This window comes from Rattus norvegicus, chromosome 9 (assembly GCF_021556685.1).
Source record: "Rattus norvegicus strain SHRSP/BbbUtx chromosome 9, alternate assembly SHRSP_T2T, whole genome shotgun sequence".
Taxonomy (NCBI): domain Eukaryota; kingdom Metazoa; phylum Chordata; class Mammalia; order Rodentia; family Muridae; genus Rattus; species Rattus norvegicus.
In genome coordinates, this window is record NC_141542.1 from 113782353 (window position 1) to 113809167 (window position 26815).

Sequence of the window (26815 nt, forward strand, 5' to 3'; positions counted from 1 at the left end):
ACATATATGTATATAAATGAATGAATATTGTATATAATATCAAATACAGTGTAATGATTGTATGTTACTTTATTACATATTGATTCATTTAAATATATTCTAGAGAGAGGAAGCAAGCAAAAAGAGCAGGCTTCCTTTCTCTCATGCTCTTTACCTAGGCTGCAAATGGAAACTGTGACCCAGACCACTGGTGGATCTTCCCACCTCCAGAGATCTATATTAAAAGTGGATCTTCTCACCTGTAATGATTCAGTTAAGAGTATAACCTCTCACAGGTGTGCCCAGCTGTTTGAGTTTTAATTAATTCCAGATGTAGTGAAGCTGACAACTGAGTACAGCCACCCCAGTGCCACCCCTTGTCAACTTCACCCATAACCATATCTCCTATGTCATGATTAATTGCTAAAGGGAAAGGAGAAGCTGGTCAAAATTATGCCTAACACGGTGCAATTACATCATGTACAATCACGGATGTAGTTAACCATGTTACAATTATGCCTAGCACGCTACCCTTTGTATAAAACATAAACACACCATAAACTTCAGAATAGGTGGCAATGTCATTTGAAGGACATTCTTTTAGTATCATAAACTTAAATATGATAGCCATTGGTACTCTCTTAATTGATGTTATATTACAAGAATATAACAAGAATAGAAAAGATAAATATCTGTACAAAACACAGGCTCAACAAAATATGTCAGAAAGCATTCATGTCGATTATAATCTTTATTTCAAACGGTCACATTGCCAGCTGGTGTTTCAAGCTACCCTTTTCCACTATGTATTCCATGCTTCTCCACCTTCAGAAAGTCTTGTTTCTTTTCCTAGACGAGTGACCTGAAGAGTCCTGAAGGGTCCTGTACACTTTGTCATCCTGTATCAGGCTGTCCTAGTTTCCTATTGTTTTTAACCATAGGACATGGTAACACATAGAGATGCCCTAAAGGGTCTCCTGAACTCCAGTCATAGTCTTTCTTACCTCCATTATGGAGCAGAAATCCACTTTTGTCTCAGTAATCTGAATCAAGCACACCTACACCTATCCCCCCAACACTGGTATCCTTCCTAGCTTGTTGGCTTATGGATATCAGAAGCCCACAGTGGCCAGGGGGAGGCTGCACTTCCAGTTCAATGGATTATTTGTTGTGCCTCCTGGAGGAAGTGCTCCCTGTCTGGAACCAAAGCATTTAGGCTAGCAGAACCTAAGGACAGAGGGACGGGAAGCAAAACTCTTCCTAGTGGGTCATGATCACGGACTCACTGTCCCACTTTTCTGAAGTGGGTTCCTTGGTCAGAAGCAGTGCTGTGTGGAATACCACAACAGCGGATAAGGCATTTCGTAAGTCCATCTATGATGGTTTTGGCAGAAGAATTCCATGCAGGGAAGACAAACCCATAACCAGAATAAGTGTCTACTCCGGTAAGGAAAAAGTGTCATTACAATGGAGGAGCTGATCTAATGTAGTTAACCTACCACCAGGCCGCTGGCTGGTCACCTGAGGAACTGGTGCCATATCTGAGGTCTCTGATGTTGACAGATGTGTTACTCAGCAGGAGCTACAGCTGTGCCAACCCTGGCGGTGGAAGTACTTTTTAGGAGCCCATGTGTGAGTTCAATCATTGCCGTCATGCAACTTTGCTTATGGGCCCATTGGCCTGAGCAATGAATGACAGGGATAGCTGGGGAAAGAGCCTTACAGTCCACACAACCGGTCATCCCATCTATCTGATTACTGAATACTTCTGTTAGAGTTCTCTGAATGAGAATTTACATGGGACACAAGGTATTTTCACATCCTCTGCTCATTTGGAGAGATCAGATCTCTCCACATACTTCTTCCCCAGATCTTTCGCTTGCTAGTTTCTTAATTATGGTCTCTTTCAAGCCCCTGACTATCTAGCCAATCCACTGACTACAGGTCAATGAATATCTGGCTGTAACTTCCCAAAGTCCTGCCTGTTCAGTCTTATGGTGTCTTTTAGGGTTTTCCCAGAAAGAGGTTGTGATTTTGCAGCTGTCCATTTCTGGGTAGAGACTCTATATGTGCAGAACCACAAGTAAACCTAGCCCTCACCTCTTCCTCCTCAGTCAGTAGATTGTAAGGCCCACCCAACAAAGTTACATGTACATGCTTGGCAGCAGATGACATTGTAACAAGGGTAGGAACCATCAGCATTTAGATAACTTGTCAAGTAACACGTTTATACCTTCAGGACATGCTTGGGCCCAGTCACAACTCTGTTTGGTGATGGATTGCTTCTTGGCCCATCTTTTCTTATGACTTGGTGTGTCAGATAGCACTCAGCTCATGATGGGCAGCTCAGGTTTCTTGTTAACTTGGTGTCTCCTTATCAAATGATAGATTCCACTAAGGCCCGAAAGCAGGCCAAGAGCTGTCTCTCAAAGGGAAAATAGTTGGTTGAAGATGATGATGGAGCCTTTCTCCCAAATCCCAAGATCTTATCTGTGTTTCTACGGGACTCCCCAAAGGTTCTAAATGCACCCCCATCTGCTCCTGCCACCCCAAGTACCACTGGGTCTGCTGGATTGCGTGGTTTAAGAGCCTTCTGTTGTTTAGGACGCCACTCAAAGCTAGCAGCTTTCCAAGTAACTTGGCATATGGGCCAGAGTAACACACTCAGGTGAAGAAGAATATGCTGTCTCCAGAATCCAAATAGGCCCACAAAGTGTTGTGCTTCTTACTTGGCAGTAGGAGTAGCCATGCACAATAACGTATCCTTCACCTCAGGAATACCTCTGCATGTCCACATCACTGGGTTTCTAAAAATTCACCCAGGTAGAAGATTCTTGAATTTTGGCTGGATTTACTTTCCATGCCCTGATTCTGTGTTACCAACAAACTACCAAAGTGTTTGCGACGCTCGTTTGGCCCAATCATCAGAAGATTATCAAGGTAGTGCACACATGTGATCTTTTCTGGAAGGACAGATGGTCACTTTCCCTTTGATTAAGTATGTCACAAGACAGAGGAGTATTAAATCCTTGAGGTAAAACTGTAAAGGTATACTGCTGGCCCTGTCAACTGAAAGCAAATTACTTCTAGTGGTGCGTATGGACAGGTTCCAAGAAAAGGGTATTTCCTAGGTCAATAACTGCATGCCATGCACCAGGAGAAGGGTTCATCTGCCCAAGGGCGGACACCACATCAGACGCAGCAGTGCAATTGGAGTCACTAACTGAGTTTTCAATAGTTATCTGGGGTTCTCCATGATCCATCTGTTTTCTGCTCTGGCCAGGCAGGAAAATTAAAGTGAGATGTGGTGCGGACCACCACCCCTGCATCTTTCGAGTCCTTGATAGTGGCAGCATTTTCTGTAATTCCTCCAGGGTTGTGATACTGGTTTTGATTCATTATTTCCTTTGGCAAAGGCAACTCTAGAGGCTTCCATTTAGTCTTTCCAACCACAATAGCCCTCACTCCACAGGTCAAGAGTTCTACCAAATTTTCTGCTGCAAGAAAGCTGCCCGGTGAGCTTGGGACACACGGAAGCAGAATTTCTCTAGAACCGGGCACGTTCTGTGTTTACCGGAAGTCCCACACCCGTGGATCCCGGCCCGCAGCAGCTCTCTGCTCCCAGACCCGGTGAGAGAGAGACCCAACCGCCTGGTCAGGTGGGCACTCCTGAGGCTGCAGAGCGGAAGAGACCACCAACACTGCTCACCCCTGCCCACATCCCTGGCCCAAGAGGAAACTGTATAAGGCCTCTGGGCTCCCGTGGGGGAGGGCCCAGGAGCGGCAGGACCCCTGCCACAGACACCGCCGGACCCTGAAGGAAACAGACCGGATAAACAGTTCTCTGCACCCAAATCCCGTGGGAGGGAGAGCTAAACCTTCAGAGAGGCAGACAGGCCTGGGAAACCAGAAGAGACTGCTCCCTGCACACACATCTCGGACGCCAGAGGAAAAAGCCAAAGACCAGCTGGAATCCTGGTGCACTGAAGCTCCCGGAAGGGGCGGCACAGGTCTTCCTGGTTGCTGCCGCTGCAGAGAGCCCCTGGACAGCACCCCACGAGCAAACCTGAGCCTCGGGACCACAGGTAAGACCAAATTTTCTGCTGCAAGAAAGCTGCCTGGTGAACTCAAGACACAGGCCCACAGGAACAGCTGAAGACCTGTAGAGAGGAAAAACTACACGCCCGAAAGCAGAACACTCTGTCCCCATAACTGACTGAAAGAGAGGAAAACAGGTATACAGCACTCCTGACACACAGGCTTATAGGACAGTCTAGCCACTGTCAGAAATAGCAGAACAAAGTAACACTAGAGATAATCTGATGGCGAGAGGCAAGCGCAGGAACCCAAGCAACAGAAACCAAGACTACATGCCATCATCGGAGCCCAATTCTCCCACCAAAACAAACATGGAAAATCCAAACACACCAGAAAAGCAAGATCTAGTTTCAAAATCATATTTGATCATGATGCTGGAGGACTTCAGGAAAGACCTGAACACACTTAGGGAAGCACAGGAAAACATTAATAAACAAGTAAAAGCCTACAGAGAGGAATCGCAAAAATCCCTGAAAGAATTCCAGGAAAACACAATCAAACAGTTGAAGGAATTAAAAATGGAAATAGAAGCAATCAAGAAAGAACACATGGAAACAACCCTGGATATAGAAAACCAAAAGAAGAGACAAGGAGCTGTAGATACAAGCTTCACCAACAGAATACAAGAGATGGAAGAGAGAATCTCAGGAGCAGAAGATTCCATAGAAATCATTGACTCAACTGTCAAAGATAATGTAAAGCAGAAAAAGCTACTGCTCCAAAACATACAGGAAATCCAGGACTCAATGAGAAGATCAAACCTAAGGATAATAGGTATAGAAGAGAGTGAAGACTCCCAGCTCAAAGGACCAGTAAATATCTTCAACAAAATCATAGAAGAAAACTTCCCTAACCTAAAAAAAGAGATACCCATAGACATACAGGAAGCCTACAGAACTCCAAATAGATTGGACCAGAAAAGAAACACCTCCCGTCACATAATTGTCAAAACACCAAACGCACAAAATAAAGAAAGAATATTAAAAGCAGTAAGGGAAAAAGGTCAAGTAATATATAAAGGCAGACCTATCAGAATCACACCAGACTTCTCGCCAGAAACTATGAAGGCCAGAAGATCCTGGACTGATGTTATACAGACCCTAAGAGAACACAAATGCCAGCCCAGATTACTGTATCCAGCAAAACTCTCAATTAACATTGATGGAGAAACCAAGATATTCCATGACAAAACCAAATTTACACAATATCTTTCTACAAATCCAGCACTACAAAGGATAATAAATGGTAAAGCCCAACATAAGGAGGCAAGCTATACCCTAGAAGAAGCAAGAAACTAATCGTCTTGGCAACAAAACAAAGAGAATGAAAGCACACAAACATAACCTCACATCAAATATGAATATAACGGGAAGCAATAATCACTATTCCTTAATATCTCTCAATATCAATGGCCTCAACTCCCCAATAAAAAGACATAGATTAACAAACTGGATACGCAACGAGGACCCTGCATTCTGCTGCCTACAGGAAACACACCTCAGAGACAAAGACAGACACTACCTCAGAGTGAAAGGCTGGAAAACAACTTTCCAAGCAAATGGTCAGAAGAAGCAAGCTGGAGTAGCCATTCTAATATCAAATAAAATCAATTTCCAACTAAAAGTCATCAAAAAAGATAAGGAAGGACACTTCATATTCATCAAAGGAAAAATCAACCAAGATGAACTCTCAATCCTAAATATCTATGCCCCAAATACAAGGGCACCTACATATGTAAAAGAAACCTTACTAAAGCTCAAAACACACATTGCACCTCACACAATAATAGTGGGAGATTTCAACACCCCACTCTCATCAATGGACAGATCATGGAAACAGAAATTAAACAGTGATGTAGACAGACTAAGAGAAGTCATGAGCCAAATGGACTTAACGGATATTTATAGAACATTCTATCCTAAAGCAAAAGGATATACCTCCTTCTCAGCTCCTCATGGTACTTTCTCCAAAATTGACCATATAATTGGTCAAAAAACGGGCCTCAACAGGTACAGAAAGATAGAAATAATCCCAAGCGTGCTATCGGACCACCACGGCCTAAAACTGGTCTTCAATAACAATAAGGGAAGAATGCCCACATATACGTGGAAATTGAACAATGCTCTACTCAATGATAACCTGGTCAAGGAAGAAATAAAGAAAGAAATTAAAAACTTTTTAGAATTTAATGAAAATGAAGATACAACATACTCAAACTTATGGGACACAATGAAAGCTGTGCTAAGAGGAAAACTCATAGCGCTGAGTGCCTGCAGAAAGAAACAGGAAAGAGCATATGTCAGCAGCTTGACAGCACACCTAAAAGCTCTAGAACAAAAAGAAGCAAATACACCCAGGAGGAGTAGAAGGCAGGAAATAATCAAACTCAGAGCTGAAATCAACCAAGTAGAAACAAAAAGGACCATAGAAAGAATCAACAGAACCAAAAGTTGGTTCTTTGAGAAAATCAACAAGATAGATAAACCCTTAGCCAGACTAACGAGAGGACACAGAGAGTGCGTCCAAATTAACAAAATCAGAAATGAAAAGGGAGACATAACTACAGATTCGGAGGAAATTCAAAAAATCATCAGATCTTACTATAAAAACCTATATTCAACAAAATTTGAAAATCTTCAGGAAATGGACAATTTCTTAGACAGATACCAGGTATCGAAGTTAAATCAGGAACAGATAAACCAGTTAAACAACCCCATAACTCCTAAGGAAATAGAAGCAGTCATTAAAGGTCTCCCAACCAAAAAGAGCCCAGGTCCAGACGGGTTTAGTGCAGAATTCTATCAAACCTTCATAGAAGACCTCATACCAATATTATCCAAACTATTCCACAAAATTGAAACAGATGGAGCCCTACCGAATTCCTTCTACGAAGCCACAATTACTCTTATACCTAAACCACACAAAGACACAACAAAGAAAGAGAACTTCAGACCAATTTCCCTTATGAATATCGACGCAAAAATACTCAATAAAATTCTGGCAAACCGAATTCAAGAGCACATCAAAACAATCATCCACCATGATCAAGTAGGCTTCATCCCAGGCATGCAGGGATGGTTTAATATACGGAAAACCATCAACGTGATCCATTATATAAACAAACTGAAAGAACAGAACCACATGATCATTTCATTAGATGCTGAGAAAGCATTTGACAAAATTCAACACCCCTTCATGATAAAAGTCCTGGAAAGAATAGGAATTCAAGGCCCATACCTAAACATAGTAAAAGCCATATACAGCAAACCAGTTGCTAACATTAAACTAAATGGAGAGAAACTTGAAGCAATCCCACTAAAATCAGGGACTAGACAAGGCTGCCCACTCTCTCCCTACTTATTCAATATAGTTCTTGAAGTTCTAGCCAGAGCAATCAGACAACAAAAGGAGATCAAAGGGATACAGATCGGAAAAGAAGAGGTCAAAATATCACTATTTGCAGATGACATGATAGTATATTTAAGTGATCCCAAAAGTTCCACCAGAGAACTACTAAAGCTGATAAACAACTTCAGCAAAGTGGCTGGGTATAAAATTAACTCAAATAAATCAGTTGCCTTCCTCTATACAAAAGAGAAACAAGCCGAGAAAGAAATTAGGGAAACGACACCCTTCATAATAGACCCAAATAATATAAAGTACCTCGGTGTGACTTTAACCAAGCAAGTAAAAGATCTGTACAATAAGAACTTCAAGACACTGAGGAAAGAAATTGAAGAAGACCTCAGAAGATGGAAAGATCTCCCATGCTCATGGATTGGCAGGATTAATATGGTAAAAATGGCCATTTTACCAAAAGCAATCTACAGATTCAATGCAATCCCCATCAAAATACCAATCCAATTCTTCAAAGAGTTAGACAGAACAATTTGCAAATTCATCTGGAATAACAAACAACCCAGGATAGCTAAAGCTATCCTCAACAATAAAAGGACTTCAGGGGGAATCACTATCCCTGAACTCAAGCAGTATTACAGAGCAATAGTGATAAAAACTGCATGGTATTGGTACAGAGACAGACAGATAGACCAATGGAATAGAATTGAAGACCCAGAAATGAACCCACACACCTATGGTCACTTGATTTTTGACAAAGGAGCCAAAACCATCCAATGGAAAAAAGATAGTATTTTCAGCAAATGGTGCTGGTTCAACTGGAGGGCAACATGTAGAAGAATGCAGATCGATCCATCCTTATCACCCTGTACAAAGCTTAAGTCCAAGTGGATCAAGGACCTCCACATCAAACCAGACACACTCAAACTAATAGAAGAAAAACTAGGGAAGCATCTGGAACACATGGGCACTGGAAAAAATTTCCTGAACAAAACACCAATGGCTTATGCTCTAAGATCAAGAATCGACAAATGGGATCTCATAAAACTGCAAAGCTTCTGTAAGGCAAAGGACACTGTGGTTAGGACAAAACGGCAACCAACAGATTGGGAAAAGATCTTTACCAATCCTACAACAGATAGAGGCCTTATTTCCAAATTATACAAAGAACTCAAGAAGTTAGACCGCAGGGAAACAAATAACCCTATTAAAAAATGGGGTTCAGAGCTAAACAAAGAATTCACAGCTGAGGAATGCCGAATGGCTGAGAAACACCTAAAGAAATGTTCAACATCTTTAGTCATAAGGGAAATGCAAATCAAAACAACCCTGAGATTTCACCTCACACCAGTGCGATTGGCTAAGATCAAAAACTCAGGTGACAGCAGATGCTGGCGAGGATGTGGAGAAAGAGGAACACTCCTCCATTGTTGGTGGGATTGCAGACTGGTAAAACCATTCTGGAAATCAGTCTGGAGGTTCCTCAGAAAATTGGACATTGAACTGCCTGAGGATCCAGCTATACCTCTCTTGGGCATATACCCAAAAGATGCCTCAACATATAAAAGAGACACGTGCTCCACTATGTTCATCGCAGCCTTATTTATAATAGCCAGAAGCTGGAAAGAACCCAGATGCCCTTCAACAGAGGAATGGATACAGAAAATGTGGTACATCTACACAATGGAATATTACTCAGCTATCAAAAACAACGAGTTTATGAAATTCGTAGGCAAATGGTTGGAACTGGAAAATATCATCCTGAGTGAGCTAACCCAATCACAGAAAGACATACATGGTATGCACTCATTGATAAGTGGCTATTAGCCCAAATGCTTGAATTACCCTAGATCCCTAGAACAAACGAAACTCAAGACGGATGATCAAAATGTGAATGCTTCACTCCTTCTTTAAATGAGGAAAAAGAATACCCTTGGCAGGGAAGGGAGAGGCAAAGATTAAAACAGAGACTGAAGGAACACCCATTCAGAGCCTGCCCCACATGTGGCCCATACATATACAGCCACCCAATTAGACAAGATGGATGAAGCAAAGAAGTGCAGACCGACAGGAGCCGGATGTAGATCGCTCCTGAGAGACACAGCCAGAATACAGCAAATATAGAGGCGAATGCCAGCAGCAAACCACTGAACTGAGAATAGGTCCCCTATTGAAGGAATCAGAGAAAGAACTGGAAGAGCTTGAAGGGGCTCGAGACCCCAAAAGTACAACAATGCCAAGCAACCAGAGCTTCCAGGGACTAAGCCACTACCTAAAGACTATACATGGACTGACCCTGGACTCTGACCCCATAGGTAGCAATGAATATCCTAGTAAGAGCACCAGTGGAAGGGGAAGCCCTGGGTCCTGCTAAGACTGAACCCACAGTGAACTAGTCTATGGGGGGAGGGCGGCAATGGGGGGAGGGTTGGGAGGGGAACACCCATAAGGAAGGGGAGGGGGGAGGGGGATGTTTGCCCGGAAACCGGGAAAGGGAATAACACTCGAAATGTATATAAGAAATACTCAAGTTAATAAAAAAAAAAAAAAAAAAAAAGAGTTCTACCAAATTCTGAGTCTATCTATCCCAATTATAGATTCCAGAACTGGTGAAATAATTATAGTTTAAGTTTGGGGACCCACTGGACTTACTGTTAGTCGAACTTCAGTCAAACATCTATTACTCCCCTGACCTCTTAAGCCTCTACTTTAACGGGAGGGCTACAGTGTTTGTTAGAGTCTCCCAGAATCAACATCAGTTCAGAACCTGTATCTAATAGAACCTGAAAAATCTGATTGTTTCCTTTCTCCCTGTGTACATTTACCCTTGTAAAAGGCTGTAGGTCCCTTTGGGAAGCACTAGGAAAAGGCTAACAGTAAAACTCTTAGCTGTTTTGTCAAGGTTCAGCTTCGGGGGAGCCTGTCCTTCCCTGTATTAGAAGGGTTCTGGGTCTGTTAATTGGTTTAAGTCTGGAAATTTGAATCACATTCTGAGGTTTTCTTTTGTCACAATCCATTGTAGCTTTTCTTCCATTATTTGAGAACTTTTCTGTTTATCCAGACCAAATAAAATACAGTAGGCTGAAGAGAATATTTCTTGAGTGTTGTGTGGAATTATCAATAAAAAGCAGATGACCTATTAGCAAGAAGCAGGGAATAAGAGGGGAATGTTGAGAGAGAGAGAGAGAGAGAGAGAGAGAGAGAGAGAGAGAGAGAGAGAGAAAACACTTTGGAAGTTAGTGAAAGAGGGAATGATTTGTCTCCCAGACTTGGAGGGAGTCAGAGGTACAAAGATGAGGAACCATAACCAACCATCAGGTTCACAGAGAATAGCACAACCCGGTTATATAAGTTATGAGCTAGTCAGGGAACAAGCCCAAACTTACAGCCTGGGCAATTATTCATGAGTAAATAAGCCCTCGAGTCGTTTTTTCCGGAACTTGGGCATGAGTGAAAAAATCCAAGGTTACAAATGGTGCATTGAACATGGGGCTGGATGTCCAAGGTAGAGCCTGAGAAATCCTGGATGGAAAATGGTTTCCTAGTCAAGCAGTGGGAAACCACAGAGTCGGTGGGGAAGGTGACTCTTACAAAAGCCCCAGCAGAGTAGAAAAGCTGGCTCTTCAGGCACAAGCTACAGAGAGCCAGGTGGTCTGGAGGAAAGGCTAAGCCCAACTCAGGGCCATAGGGGTGGGGGCGGGGCTGGGGCGGGGCCTCTAGACTGAGCTGAAGGGGCAGAGCCAACTGCCAGAGACACATTCTGGCCTGAGGAGCCTGCACATGCCCAGTAAGGTAGAAGAAATTACCCTAGATCCCTAGAACAAACGAAACTCAAGACGGATGATCAAAATGTGAATGCTTCACTCCTTCTTTAAATGAGGAAAAAGAATACCCTTGGCAGGGAAGGGAGAGGCAAAGATTAAAACAGAGACTGAAGGAACACCCATTCAGAGCCTGCCCCACATGTGGCCCATACATATACAGCCACCCAATTAGACAAGATGGATGAAGCAAAGAAGTGCAGACCGACAGGAGCCGGATGTAGATCTCTCCTGAGAGACACAGCCAGAATACAGCAAATACAGAGGCGAATGCCAGCAGCAAACCACTGAACTGAGAATAGGTCCCCCGTTGAAGGAATCAGAGAAAGAACTGGAAGAGCTTGAAGGGGCTCGAGACCCCAAAAGTACAACAATGTCAAGCAACCAGAGCTTCCAGGGACTAAGCCACTACCTAAAGACTATACATGGACTGACCCTGGACTCTGACCCCATAGGTAGCAATGAATATCCTAGTAAGAGCACCAGTGGAAGGGGAAGCCCTGGGTCCTGCTAAGACTGAACCCCCAGTGAACTAGACTATGGGGTGAGGGCGGCAATGGGGGGAGGGTTGGGAGGGGGACACCCATAAGGAAGGGGAGGGGGGAGGGGGATGTTTGCCCGGAAACGGGGAAAGGGAATAACACTTGAAATGTATATAAGAAATACTCAAGTTAATAAAAAAAAAAATAAAAAAAAATAAAAAATAAATCAAAAAAAAAATCAAAAAAAAAAAAGAAACATTTCCTAGAGCTGCAACATGACTGAGAAGCTCCACACTTCCGAACTAGTAGTAATGTATACGTTTCAAAAGAGTAAAAGAGAAACAAATATTTAGCTTGAAAGTAATAAAATAAAGTCCTCAAAGAAAGAGTTCAATAATATTAGATGGAAAGAATTCTCCAGAGGAAAGAGTTTAGAGGAAATTAAATAGAGAAAAATATATTAGGTTTAGAAAGTGTTAAGAGAAATAAAGACATACAAAAGGTAAAGCCGCCAAAGAAGAGAAAGAAAAACAGAAATGTTTTAAAAGGTGCATAGATGCTAAATAATGAAAAAAACATAGTCATAGAAATACTGAGTTTGCATATAAAAAAATAAAGTTTCCAAAGAAAGGAGCGAGAAAAAGAAATAAAATAAAATCTCCAAATAAAAGAGAGAGAAAGAAAAATAAAAAAAACCTTTGTGAAGAGAGTTAGAGAGATTTTAAAAAATACTTTCTGTATTAAAAAGTGGAAAGTGTTGCAGAAGTGGGCATTTGGACCCCAGTAGTTTTTTTTATTATGAACATAAAACTAAATATATGTTCAGTAATGATTGCATATATATGTATATATGCAATATATGAAATCATTATATATATGTATATATATAATCTTTTTTTTAAAATAATCAGAATAAAACAGACTTAGATGAGGAGAGGCCTGAAAGATGGACTTTTAGCATAGAGGCCATAGAACAGAGATTAGAAGATGTTTTAAAGAATCTTCAGAAGAATGTAATCTGAAACCTACGATGACAGTTAAGGGTAGCTACATAGTAAAAAAGAAATCCACAAAGGCTTGAGAAATCAGGATGACGACCCACAGAAATGCAATATACTGAATTAAGAGTACCAATTATGTTTGAAGGGACATTAGAACAATGTCATATAATAAATAGCTTATATGTTTTATTTTGCAGGCTTTCAGAATTTAAAAAATGCACATGTGCTGATACATCACACAGTTGATATATAATCAGGACTTGAATATGCTTTTGCCTTGAGTTTTGAAGAGGCTGATTCTGAGAAATTTCTTAGAGATGATGGCTATCTCGGGGATACCTTTACAGATTGAAGCTGACACCGCTTCAACATAAGTATCTATTAGAATACAACAATATTTTGGACATTATGGCATAAAACATGATACTGGGATAGCTCATAATCCTACAGGACAAGCAACTGTAGAGAGATCTGACAGGACTTTAAAGGAAATACTCATAGAACAGAAGGGGAATGCTGGATCGCCCAGAGAAAGTTTGAATAATGCTCTATTGACCTTGCATTTTTCAAATGTCAATGAGAAAGGAATTACAACTCTTGAAAAGCACTAACTCTTAGAAAGGACTGCTAAATTAGATCAGCATGAATATGTGATAACTCATGTTACGTTGGGGAAGACGTTTTGTCTTTGTTTCAACATGAAAAGAATAGTTATGAATTCCATCAAAATTAATAGAAATTAGATTTGACAAGGGAAGACCTTTTGAAGATCCAGGCTGCATCAACGAAGGAAGAAACCAAGAAAAAAAAAAGAAAAACAGGTAACATAATCCTGACCCCCCTACAGGAGAAAAGCTCTGAGACATGAAAGTGTTCTCGGCATAGGCAATAAATCTCATTGCCTACATAGTTCTCAAGACTTATCCTGCCATCTTTTCAAATGGCAATGGGTAGAAATTTATATTACAGTTTAGATATACTGTCAAACGGATTGAAAAAGTTTGATATTTTAAAGTTTTTGTCTCCTCTCTACTTATCAATATTTGTAAGTTATGAGAAGGGGAGAGAATAAAAAGCCACAGGTGGGAATACTGCCGTTGAAATGGAGGAGACAAGAGGAGAACATGCTGGAGGTGTCAATGAATAGAAAACAGAAAGAGAGAATGGTCAAGAAGGCAGTATATGCGTGATGCCTAAGACAGTCTCAAGCTGAGGGAGGAGAAAAGGAAACTAGAAAGGAATTCTGAAATTTAGACATTTATATTGGATTATTTTGTAGTTCTGTGATTTTGTGGTTGCTCTAGACTTTTAATTGCAAAACAGAGAAATGAAGTCCTTTATTGCCTGAGAGAAGACAATAGGATTCATTTTATATTTCACAGAGAGGGAAAATTCATTGGTAAAGTAGGTTGGGTAAAGGATATGAAGAAAAGCTATTTTACAGTAAACTGATTTTGCTATGCTGAGTCCACAAGTATTTGTATATTAGAGGCATTGACAATCCGGCCGAGTGGCCAGGAACCCGTGATGAGATGCATGATGAGTTTATGGTTCCCAACAGTTGAACAAATTAGGCCAATATGTAGTTAAGACAGATTCAAAGGTAATTATGTGATAATAGAATTTTTTATTTGTTTGAAGCATGGGTCAGTATGTAGCCTAAGTCAGCCTTGAACTTAAAGCTTTCCTGCCTCACTTGCTGGGAATTACAGGAATGTGCCATAATTGCTGGGATATGGTACATTGTTTTTTTTCCAAAAAGAAAATGATCATATGCCAAATAATAATATACCAAGAAGAGAAAAAAGAAAACCTCTCATTTTTGAATCAACCATGTGATGAAATTTGTGCGATTGTTACTGACAACTCACTGGGTGTTGGGTATCACTGTGGTCAGTATGTCTTAAACTGGGGCTTGCAGTTCACAAGACCATCTCTTCCTGTTTTCTATGATCCAAGGCAGGCTTAGCTTTCTGACAATTCAGTCCAACCATCTCATTCGACCTGACTGAGCCACTTCAGTGTAGTCTCCAAGAGGCGACTTGAGGTTGCAAGCTTGTTTTCTCTCTCTGACTGTGTGGTCAGGGATAGGAAAGCCAGAGCTGCTGAGACTATTTAGGGCCAAGTGGAAGTGTGGGACGAAAATGAAACAAGTCATGGTTCTGATGAAATGACTACATCACTGAAGCAAACCCAACATCTGTACTAACTCAGAACCTTCAGCTTTGAGAGTCAGCCCATCTGCTCTGCTGTTTAAACCACTCTGGGTCAGGTGTTTGACTGTGTCCCAGTGAACTGTATTGTAGTGACAAAACTCTGCTTCCACAGCTTGAAATTCTAAGACTCCTGAGTCCTGGTATTTATAGGCACAAAACCTCAGTTGGTAAGTTTCCCACTGACTTTGATCCTAATATAGCTATTTTTTCAGAAAACATGGGAACAATAATACCAGAAAAATATATAACTATTATATACTTTGCTTAAAAGAGTTCTCCACTTCTCCACAATGATTTTCTGAAATACAACATAGTTTTGATATATAAATTCAAATCAGTCAATTCCTAATCTGAAATTATAAGAAATTTAAATTAGCTCTTCTAAATCACCCATGAACATTAATGAACTACATCTCCAGATTCTTCGCACCCCTTAGGTTTAAAATAAGGATACTTCACAGGCGTGAAATGATGCATCTATAACAGAACTCCTATATACAAGGCTCAGGAGACACTGAAGAAGGGTTGGAAAGATTATAAGAACCAGTTATCTGGAGGTCTATGGATAGAGTGTGTCTTCTAAATATGACAAGCAAGCTATGATAATATGGCTGCCTCGGTAAGATCTGAACAATTCCCAAACCAGTAGATATCACAATATGTATGGGAGAAGTATCATAGGACGAAGAGATATAGGCAATTAATGACTGTTTAGAAACTGAATTAGTTTTCCCCAGAAACGAGCCTATGATGGATTCTATATGCTTGGCCCAGTGAATGGCACTATTAGGAGGTGTGGCCTTGTTGGGTCACTGTGGGCATGGACTTCAGACCATCCGCCTAGCTGCCTGGAAGTCAGTGTTCCACTAGCAGCCTTCAGATGAAATGTAGAACTTTCAGCTCCTCCTGCACCATAACTGCTTAGATTCTACCCTCCTCCCATCTTGAGGATGATGAACTGTAAGCCTGCCCAATTAAATGTTGTCCTTTATGTGTCTGTTCACAGCAGTAAAACCCTAAGACAGGAGTTGGTAACAGGGATTGGGGTATTGCTGCGATAGGCCAGCTTGAGACAGAGCAAGTTCTAGGTAAAGAAAAAGCTTAAATCCACGCATGGTGTTACACACCTTTAATCACAGGAGACAGGCATGTAGATCTCTGAGTTCAAGGTCAATCTATAGAGAAAGTTCTAGGACAGCCAAGCTTAGGAATGAAGGAGTTGAATGAGGACGTTAGGAATGATGCAATAGAACATCAGGGCCGTGTTTCAGCTCCAGTAAGTGGTAGAACTCAGCAGCTTTAGCCATGCCTCAGGAGGAGAAGGAGACAACAGGGACAATTGATGCTGGTCAGCTGGAGCTAAGAAATTAGCTGTGATTAAGAAGAGACCAGCATCATTGAGGTAAAAATCTTCTGGGAAGTGTTTTCTGAGAGCACAAAGAAGCTGTGTTCCACAGATAGCCAAGGTTGTACCTCGTGCTGCAGCTGGACTTGGTGATGTGTAAGACTCACCCCGGTGGTACTGGTTTTGAAGGCAAGAAGGGGTCATGAAGAACAGCTGAGGCTGGGCACTGTGAGAGGCCATGGAAGGCCATTGGTGAAGGTGTAGCCCCAGTTGTAGTTGATGACCCAGGACTGAAGTGGCAGTGGAGTGGATCATCCTGAGCTTAGAGTGCTACAGAGCTCAGAGCTGAAGTGACACCAGCCCTTTGGAGGAGCTCAGAAAATCATGTGTGGATTCCAGACATTGAATCAAGAAGCTGTAACATTGAAGTTGCCTTGGAGACCTCAAGATGTTTGAGGTATCAGAACTGAATTATCTGCTGAGGAAAGCTGCTAACAGGGAGTGGAACCAGCCCAGGAGAATACAGTTTGTTGCAGTCATCAGAGATGAAAAAAAAAAAAAAAAGAATAGAGATCTGAAGACATCAAACATGGAGACGCAGGATTTGGAGTTTGCCCAGCTGGTTTCCTGTCTTGCTTTGGGAATTACAATTAAGTGATTGGATGAATCTCAGAAGAGACTTTGAATGTCAGACTTTTACCATTGTTGAGACTGCTGTAGACTATGGGGACTTTTGAAGTTGAACTAAATGTATTATGCTATGTTTAGGTATGGCCCCCATAGGCTCATATGTTCAGACAAGCCTGTGGGGGCCAGGGAGTGGAATGTGATGATTTCTATATGCTTGGCTCAGGGAGTGACACTATTAAGAGTTGCTGTCTTCTTGGAGTGGGCGTGTCACTGTGGGTGTGGTCTTAAGACCCTCACCCTAGCTGCCTGGAAGTCAGTCTTCTCCTAACAGCCTTCAGATGAAGAACTCTCAGCTCCTCCTGCACCATGCCTGCCTGCATGCTGCCATGCTCCCATCTTGATGATGATAAACTGAATCTCTGAACCTGTAAGTCAGCCCAATTAAATGTTGTCCTTTATAAGACTTGTATTGGTCACGGTGTCTATTCACAGCAGTAAAACCCTAACTAAGACAAGACAGATCCCCTTAATTTCATATCCAATACCAAGTGGCCAGTGGTAAAAAACATAGGTATAAAAACAACACAGAATGGAATCAGCATGTCATGTTTCTATACTTAATAACATTTGTAGCAATATTATTTAAAGCGATATGAGAGAAAGAGAGAGAGAGAGAGAGAGAGAGAGAGAGCGTTAGGGTAGCGTATGGAGGAATTGAAAGGAGGAATGGGGAATGGGGTGATGTAATACTTTAATTAGCAATAACATTTTAAAAGAACACCCAAAGAGGCACAATGGAACTAGAACTCCCAGAGGCCTTTGTATAGTGACAAACAGCAACTCTGTGTTTATCAGAGGAGTGCATTCATACAGAAAGCCTGGAATTTAAAACTATACATGGTCATGGTCTGAGAACTTCTCAGTGTTGCTCGCTAAGCAGTCTCAAAAGTTGCTTCTATTGCACGCACGCACTTTACAGGACAGTGAGAGTACAGGTTATTTGGTACATTTCGATAGGATTGAGAGGGCTGTTCTGGTATGAATTCAACTTTTTTATGAGAGCACTCACTGGTATCCACTTCAGTTACCACGATTGGTTTGGAGAACTGAATCCGGAATCCCCAGGGATAATCTCCGGTTCCTTTGAATAGTCTCACAGTCCGCTCACGAACTGCAAGGGAAGCAAAGAATGCATTGCTCTGAGTTGACATTCCATATGAGACACCATTGCAGTACTGTGCAAGTAGTGTGTTTGCCTTTTGACTGCGTGTCAGGCCTAATCCATATGTTCCAAGCAATACTAAGTAATAGAATATATTAATTACACAAAATTTTGGGCTTTGCTGTAACATTTTCCTACAGTGTAGTCTAATTTAATTTCCATAACAGATGATGATTGTTAATATATTTTTAGAGAGGAGAATATTGGCATGCAGAGAGCAGAGAGGTTAAATATTTGTGTCAAGAATATAAAGCTTACTACAGTTAAGGAGTACAGCACTGTAGGATTCACACTGGACCACTCCGTCATAGCTACCCCAAAAGCAAGCCTAAGGTGCTTAGATTTGTAAGTAAGAGAACTCATTACAACACTGTTCATGAACAAATTTAAACATAGTCCATTAAGTGATGTTTTACAAGAAGCCAAGAGGAGGAAAAGACTTGGCTTACTAAAAAAAATAAATAAATACAAGAACAATGAGTTTTGAAGAGGTTGGAACTAGTATGTTTGGCTGTGCTGTCAATGAAGAATCCTAAGAACCTCACAGTAAGAGTTCATGAGTTTTTTTGAGTCATCTAACTAACTTTACTTACTATAGTCCAGTTATCAATCCACTTTTCATCCTGTAATTTTTTTCTGCTACTTTTACATCTTCTTTTCTATATCATTCTCTTGTGTGTGTATGTATGTGCCTGTGTATGTGCGTGTGTGTTCCTCACAAGTTCTGCTTGTTAATCAGTTTAATTTATTCATGACACCAACCTATCCATCAACCCTCTTGACTTTTCTCTACCTCAATGCACTTTGACCAAAATGAAGAGAATTCTCCAAGGCTGAATTCCAGATTGTGCCTCACAGATTACAATCTTCTCTGCTCAGAACAACTGCTTGGGGTTATTGTTCCTCAGATATGAGGAAAAGGTATGGTTCCAGATTGTGAACAACATTAGCACTGGGCTTTGAAGACTTGTAAAGAGTAAATAATAATAAAGTATAATTGGAAACTTGTCTGAATTTCAGGAGTAGGTTCTTAATACTCAGATCGACTCTGAGGTATTTGTGAAAATGCTAGGCAATTATAAGAAAAGAATACCAGCTATTAAAAAGAATAGCATAACCTAACATCTTACAGCAGAAATTTAATAGGATGCCCTTTCATAGACAGGAGGAAAGCATTAGAATTTCTGGATAACCTATTTTGCTCCTTCTTTTAACCTGCTGCATCTTTTACGTATGCAGATATTACTTTTTACTTCTTAGACTGTAACTACATCTCCAGGTTGAGGTGCAAAGAGGTTTCTTTTTTGTAGGTAGCCTTAGCTTAAAGCCTACATTTAAAGGTATTTTCAGATACCTATGTGTAGACAAAATATGGGCAGAATTCAAAGCATGTAGGAAGTTAAAAGAAAAATCCCGAGACTTTGAGGTGTTGGATAACGAGGTTCCCGAAGGTGGTGAGGGATGTGGAATTTCTTTGTAATCATCACTGATAGATGCTCTTAGATGAAGGTGCCCTTCACATTTGTAAAAATATTATTATTATAAATTTCTATTACTTTGCAGAGCTTGTAAGATGATTTACTTAATTTTTCGTTCAGATATTCTGGGATGAATCGTTACATGTGAGAGTTAACAAATGTGGCAGAAGGCAAAGCATTCTGCTCAGGTGTGCTCAGCTGTGCCGTCCTGTGTGGTCAGATATGGAAGGCAAGCATCTGGTATTAACTAGGAGTCGTTTCTTCTTATACACAGGTGCCCTGCGGTCCAAAGCAGGAGTCATTCATTTACAAATATTTGCTGTGTACTGGTTTACTCCTAGGCATGTTCTTGTGTGATAGGATTACATTACAAAACAACAGAAAAGCATCGTATCCTCTTGAAGCGTAAGTGCTGGACACTTGTTGCCCAAGCTGGCATTGTTTAGGAGGGATGGAACCATACAGTGTTTCATGTGGATTCTGGAAGAGATGTTTGCTTTTGTAAAATGTCTGAAGAAAACATGTTGTTCTTCTCCTGTTACCAGGAAAAGCATAGTAACATTGCTGAGAAGGTATTCTGTGGGTCCCAGCGCTAAAGTTCTGTTTTCTTTAATGCTCTGTGCCTCTGGGAAAGGTTGTTTCTCATTAAAACAATTCTCTCATGGCACATGTGATTGGACAATGTCTTATTGAATCTCCTAATTTAAGAGGCAGAACTGGGGAATTCAAGGACTTAGGAATTAATATTTCAACACTCTGAGATAGGCTGGTAGCTAATCAGAAAAAAATGAAAAGCAGAAATCCATTTCTGACTGCTGTAACAATAATTTTCTAACGTCTCTACTTTTCAAGGTTTCTTGTTCCCTCTAGGTTACTCTCTTGATACTATCTTCTGCTTTTGACAGATTGATTTACCCAACAAATACTTTCTTAATGAGAGATTTTTCTAGGTTGATTCAAATCAAATCATATTTGCTTTTTTTTTTTTTTATGATTCCATGAAACTGTTAAATAGCTGTTGCTTTCCAGGTCATGTTTCTGTGGTTTTGGTTTTTCACTCAAGCAATTTGACTGTCAACAACATGTATGGAAGAATAAACATTTCAATAAAGTCTTGAAATGGTGAGCTCAACTGTAGAACTCTCCTGTCGGAGGACACGGCCAACGTGTCTGTAATGGGTTCCTTTCTCCTTCTGAAGACCATTTTCTCATATTTTAAGATTTATAGCCCCCCTTTCCCATGGCTCTGTCTACTGAATAATCTATAAGTGCCACACAGTTGCTGACAAGCCACAAATGAATGTCATTGTTGTTTCACAGACTGTGGGTGCATCGTCGAGTAATTTATCCCTCTACACAGCACTTCCCTTGCATCGTATTGTTGGCTGTAAAAATCCAAATGAAGGGCAAATATTTCCATAAATATGATGAAACTCTCATACTGAAATACCCTACATGCAGCGTTGCTGGGGGAGGTACCTTTGCCTCTTTTCCAGCTCAGAACTTTTTAGGAAATTAAAGATTGGGTTTTGTTTATAAGAATTAAATTTAATTTTAGAAAATACATTGTGACACCTGTAAGTTAGCATTATAATATCTTTGAAATATTATTAGGTTATTAAAATATTTTTGTAAAAATTATTCATTTGCCTGCTGCCTGCATCTCCTAATGTCTATGTCCTCCTCTTGATCTCTCAATGCTACTAACTCCAGAGCCTAACTCCAGAGCTCTGTAAGAGGTGAACTACACTGAGTTGTTTCTCTGGCCCCAACCCTGCTTCCACTTTCTGTGTTCAGGGTTTCAGGTGTGTACTATTGTGCCCAGCTTACATCAGTTTATACTCCAAATCTGGAGTTACTATTCTGAAGGAACAGTTCTTTTTATTTTATTTTTTGAGAATTTTATATCAGTATATATTTACACAATTTCCCCTCTCCTCCAGTCAACTTTCCCCCATTCCCCTTTCTCCCTCTCAAATTCATGGCATCTTATTCTTTAACATATATCACACATATGAATTTATAAATGAAATCTGCTGGATCCATTCATTTAATGTTGTTCGTATGTATATGTATATGTGTATAGGTCTAACTATTTGGACTTATATTATCTATCGGGGGATTTGTCCCTACAGAAGATTAATTCTTCCTCTCTCAGCGGCAATTAATTACTTGTAGTTCTCCATCGAGGGGTGGGGGCCCTGTGAGATTTCCCCCATCCACACTGATATATTAATCCTTAGTATCATATTTTAAGGAATAGGTCTTAAACTGATAAGAAATTATTTTAGTAATTTCAGATTCTTCTTTTCGGGGCTGGGGACCAAACCCAGGACCTTGCGCTTCCTAGGCAAGCGCTCTACCACTGAGCCAAATCCCCAACCCCGTAATTTCAGATTCTTTAATGCACGCCAACTACCCATATTCTTTAGTGTCCAGGGGTCTAGTTAAGAGTTTGCTAAGATATTTCTGCTGTAATTCTGAAATCCTTACCAGCTACTGGTCTTGGCTTTTTACTAAGACACCTGGGGCTGTCTTCGGGATTCCCGTCATCACCTCGGAAAACCCATGCCATTGAATGGAAATTCTCTGTGTAGAATCCTTTTTCTTCAATATCAACTCCCCGAAAGCCAAAATCCACAGAAGGGGCATCGTCTGAGGTGACTGAGGAGCAGAAGAGGTGAGAAATGACGTTATACACTGATGGGAAAGAAGAGCCTGTGTTCCTCTGATGGTCACGATGAGAACTCATGCAGAAGTGAGGTCCCTAGGGATGAAGAGCTGGATCCCAGGACAGAAAGGAGCATCTAAGTTTGCTGTGCATTTTTCTCGGAAATAATTTACATACTCTTAAAATAACCCACGATCAAAACGAATATCACCCAGGCCTGTAGAGAAGGCTCAGCGGTTAGGAGTGCTTGCTGTTCATCCAAGGATCCAAGTTCAGTTCCAAGCACCTACACTAGTAGCTCACAACGATGGCTTGGAACTTTAGTTCCTGGGAATCTGTGACCCTATTCTGACTTCAGCCACTGCACTGATACGTGTACAACCATACCAATACGCATATGTGCATGCACGTACACACTCTTACAACATACCACACATCACACATCACACATCTCACACACACACACACACACACACACACACACACACACGAGTAAAACAAATCTTCGAAACAATAAAAACACAGCTAAATACAAAATATTGCTTCAGAATCTGGGTCCTAGGAGTCTGCACTGGACACATTACTGCAAATACTTTAGTTAAAGATAAATGTTTGCTTTTGGAAAAGAATATATTACTATTTAGAGGTCAGGTTGAAACCAGGTTAGGCTAGGAATTAGCTTTCAGAATCCATTTCAAACCATCGAGTTCAAGGGAAAGGATTATCAGATACAAAATCTCGTTGTTCTCCATGTGCCTGAAGAAGGCACTGACTGTGTTTCTAGAAATCTCACCGTGGGCTTATGTAAAGAGAAGTAAGTGCATAGGAAGAGGTGTGTGAAGCTTCATCTGTTGGTTCTTCCCTGTGCAGAGGAGTGCCCTGACGGTGTGGAAAGCTGTGACTTAAGAAATGAGCTTGTCTTCCCACGTTACCTTCCATGTATCTTTGTGCCCTGGTTAGCAAGTTCAAACCTGAGTAAAATTCATCTCCATTTCTTTCGGTCTTTCATGCAGGCATAGTTGAAAAAAAAATCAAGCTTCGCCGCAAGTTTTTTTTTTTTTTTTTTTTGCAAGAAAGCTACATAATTTGTTTGCATGAATTGTTTTAAAAAATAGTATTAGGAGTGAGGGGCTTAAAGAACACAACAACTTTTCCTGTGCTGCACAGCGAAGCAGGGGCTGACCTCCCCATGGCCTGATCTCCTGTCTCATTTCCCCATGTCCTGGGATTTCAGGTACGTGCTTCAGCAATCCTTCCTAAAGCACAACACAACATCTTCCTCTCTGTTCCTCCTTATGCACTGTGGTGGTTCCTCTGCCTTTCTCAGGAAATGTCTGGGAGAAATCTCTTAGTTCCGTCCTCAACTGACCTAGCAAGGCAGAGTTCAACTGTAGGTCGTTTATAGGAAGTACTCCACCCAGTTCCACCAACGCTCTCAGTCGTCCTTGGAGAATCATTCTTAAAGGTTCTTGACTGAAGAGAATAATTATTACTCATGGTCCTGACACGTAGACAAATGAGCAATCGATTTCCAGCTTCCACGTTTGCTTAAATTCCGTGAGGCTGCGATAGACATTTGGTGGCTTGGGTGGTTTCACTCACTGACTTGATTTGAAGTAAACACTCTTCTCCTATAAGGCGGGTGTGATTAATTTTATGTACATTGGGGATACAAGGAGGGGCAAGGACATTGTGGGGCAGTGCAAGAGTTCAGAGGAAACGGGTGAGGCAGCTAGCCACAAAGAGAGGCACGGCTAAAGGAAATATATATCCATGATCCATTCAGAGAATCAGGAGGGAAAGAGGAGCGGGTACACAGGGAGGAACCATTCCTATTATTAAATGACAAATTTAACATGTTTTGAGGGTCAGCATATCACCAAAAGTATGACAATATTACATCTGTTCTGCTTGAGAAGTCACTGTTAGAATATAGGTGTAGTACAATTAATGTAAAAAAGCATGTGCAGGATATATATATATATATCTCCTAAAAGAATTTGCTCCCATATAGACCCTATCCCCAGATACCATGAATGTCTATAGAAACACTCTAAAGTCCCCCAAATCTGCAATCTACAGTCCATGCAATATTCTACCAATACTTCCATAGGTCATGCTAGTGTAGAAGATATACTATGTTATATTGGATGGAAAAAGAGATAACATATGACAACAATATACAGTTATGATCTAGAACAAAAATGTTACGAGTCTTAGGGGACATGGTGCTTACTAGATTAAAATGATAAAAGTTTAGAGCAGAATAATACAGATAGTATGAATCAGAATATGATGCCTGCTTCTGCGTAGCATATTTCAAAACAGCTTAAAATTTAAAAAAAAAAAAAAGCTTCCCTTTTTTAGGTAAGCCTGAATGTGACATTTGATCGGGATAGGAAAAGCGAACCAGAATTACGTAATAATCTATTCATGTGCCTTTCTTAGCTCTAAGGCCTTCTTGGCTTCTTAACTTTGTTGCTGTTTAGCTGTAACAGGACTTTCTAAGGTTGTAGATTCGTTTACTATATTCTGTACTTTAATAATTAAAAATTTAGTTATTTTTCAAAATGTTTGTTGATGTGGCTCACATGAAATTTCTGGGGCCATTTGTTTGCCTCATAATACTTTCCCTTGGACAGTAGACACCCACACTGGCTGCCCAGTGGTCCCCTGTCATATGAGGGTCCGAGGGCAGGCCTTTCTAGGGGTCACTGTTTTATCAATATGCATGAGGCTGTTCGAACAGCTCACTTACAAACAGATGTGACTCCGTGGATGAGTAGCTCTATATTCATTTGGTGAGCAGAACAGAGCTAATGAGCGTCCTCTTACATAAGCTGAGACGTAAAATCTGTGTTAAAACCCAGTGAAGCAACAAGCCACACACCTGCTGGAAGTTTATAGCTGCAAGAGGTCTCAGCATCTGCTCCTCGCTGAACCTTGATCTACGCAGGGAGCCCAAGCAACTCTTTGTCAGATAAAGTCTGTTACCAAGTTAGGTTGGCTAGATTAAACACTTAATAAATGAGCATTCCGAACATGAGCTCTTAAACATTTTGATATTATTGAAGTTGCACTTTAACTCAAAAAGTAGAGCCATGCTATTTTATTTCCATTTTTAGCTTTAGCCCTAATAATCATAATCACAACAATGACAGTAACAATAACAATAAATATTGTTTCTTAACAGAGTCATAACACGCACAGGGTACCTCTGAGTACTGTATATATCCTTATACTTCTTTCATTCTATTGCGTCATTTGAAGAGAATGAAGAGGTGGTATGCAAAGAAGCAGGGCCACAAAAGACCAGGATTTTATTTGAGTTCTTCAGATTCAGTAATCGCTGTTTTGGGTAGGAGCATGAATGCCAGTTAGACTACCTGAAGTTGAAACCCAGCTCTGAGACTAATTATGTCCAGCCAGATGACTTGGGCCACGTCACTTACCCTCTACGGGAGGCCCTGATTAACAAAATGCAGTTGGAGGTACAGTAACATAACTCATAATTCTCCTGGGGATCCCGTCAACAAGAAAATGCATCGTGAGTGGCTTAGAATAAAGCTGTATGGTATGGTCACCACACTCCTTCGTTCCTACTATTAAAAACTTTTAGATAGATATGATTGTAGATTATTTTATAGACATGTATTTTATGTGTATGAGTGTTTTGCACGCATGTGTGTTTATACACCAAGGGCATGTCTGGTTCCTGCAGAGGTCAGAAGAGGATCCCGGAGGAGTTTCAGGTGGTTGTGAAACATCTTGTGGGTCCTAAGAACCTTGTGATAGCTCATATCCTCTCGGCTGCCCTCCAGTCCACTTAGTGATTATTGGAAAATTAGAATTAATTCCCATCCTTTCTCCCTCCTCTCTCTCTCTCTCTCTCTCTCTCTCTCTCTCTCTCTCTCTCTCTTTCTCTTCCTCCCTCCCTTTCCCACTCCCTCTCTCCCTCTCTCTCTCTCTCTACACACACACACACACACACACACACACACACACACACACACACACACTTCTTTGTTTTCTTTCTTTTTTCTTTGTTTGTGCACTTATTTCTTTCTCAGTGGCACCCAATATTTGCAAAGCACAGTTCCATAATACTTTTGCTAATGAGGTATGGGAGGTGCTAAGAGCTATGCTCACACGATTAACCCCAGATTCCTGCTACATCTGTTTATGATCCAGGGGCCATTTATGATTATAAAAATCAAAGCCCTGTTTTTCAGTCCTGTCCCACTCCCATCACTGGCCTTCAAGTTATTTATCTAGTATAACTTAGTCAGCATTCTCCACAGTCAGGTGGATTGATCAACTGTGTCAACACACATAAACATGTCACTCTTAATGTCTTTTCCAGTTACTATGTAGGAAGTCAGAGATGAGTGAGATTAACAGAGGGAAAACGCCAGAGGTAACGAGGCTCAATAAAACCACCAGGTTTTAAGTCACATATTAGTAGCATATCCTGACTCTACAAATAAGAAAAAATTCAAACTACACATTTTAACA

At 40.8% G+C, this 26815-nt stretch overlaps 1 protein-coding gene across 1 annotated transcript in view; it reads right to left on the reverse strand.

The window, feature by feature from the left end:
- The window catches only part of Pdzph1 (PDZ and pleckstrin homology domains 1), a 141106-nt gene that overhangs the window by 83015 nt on the left and 31276 nt on the right, over positions 1-26815 (reverse strand). The window contains 2 exon segments of the mRNA NM_001402237.1: positions 17999-18100; positions 22123-22293. Coding sequence (NP_001389166.1) covers positions 17999-18100; positions 22123-22293 — 273 coding nt within the window.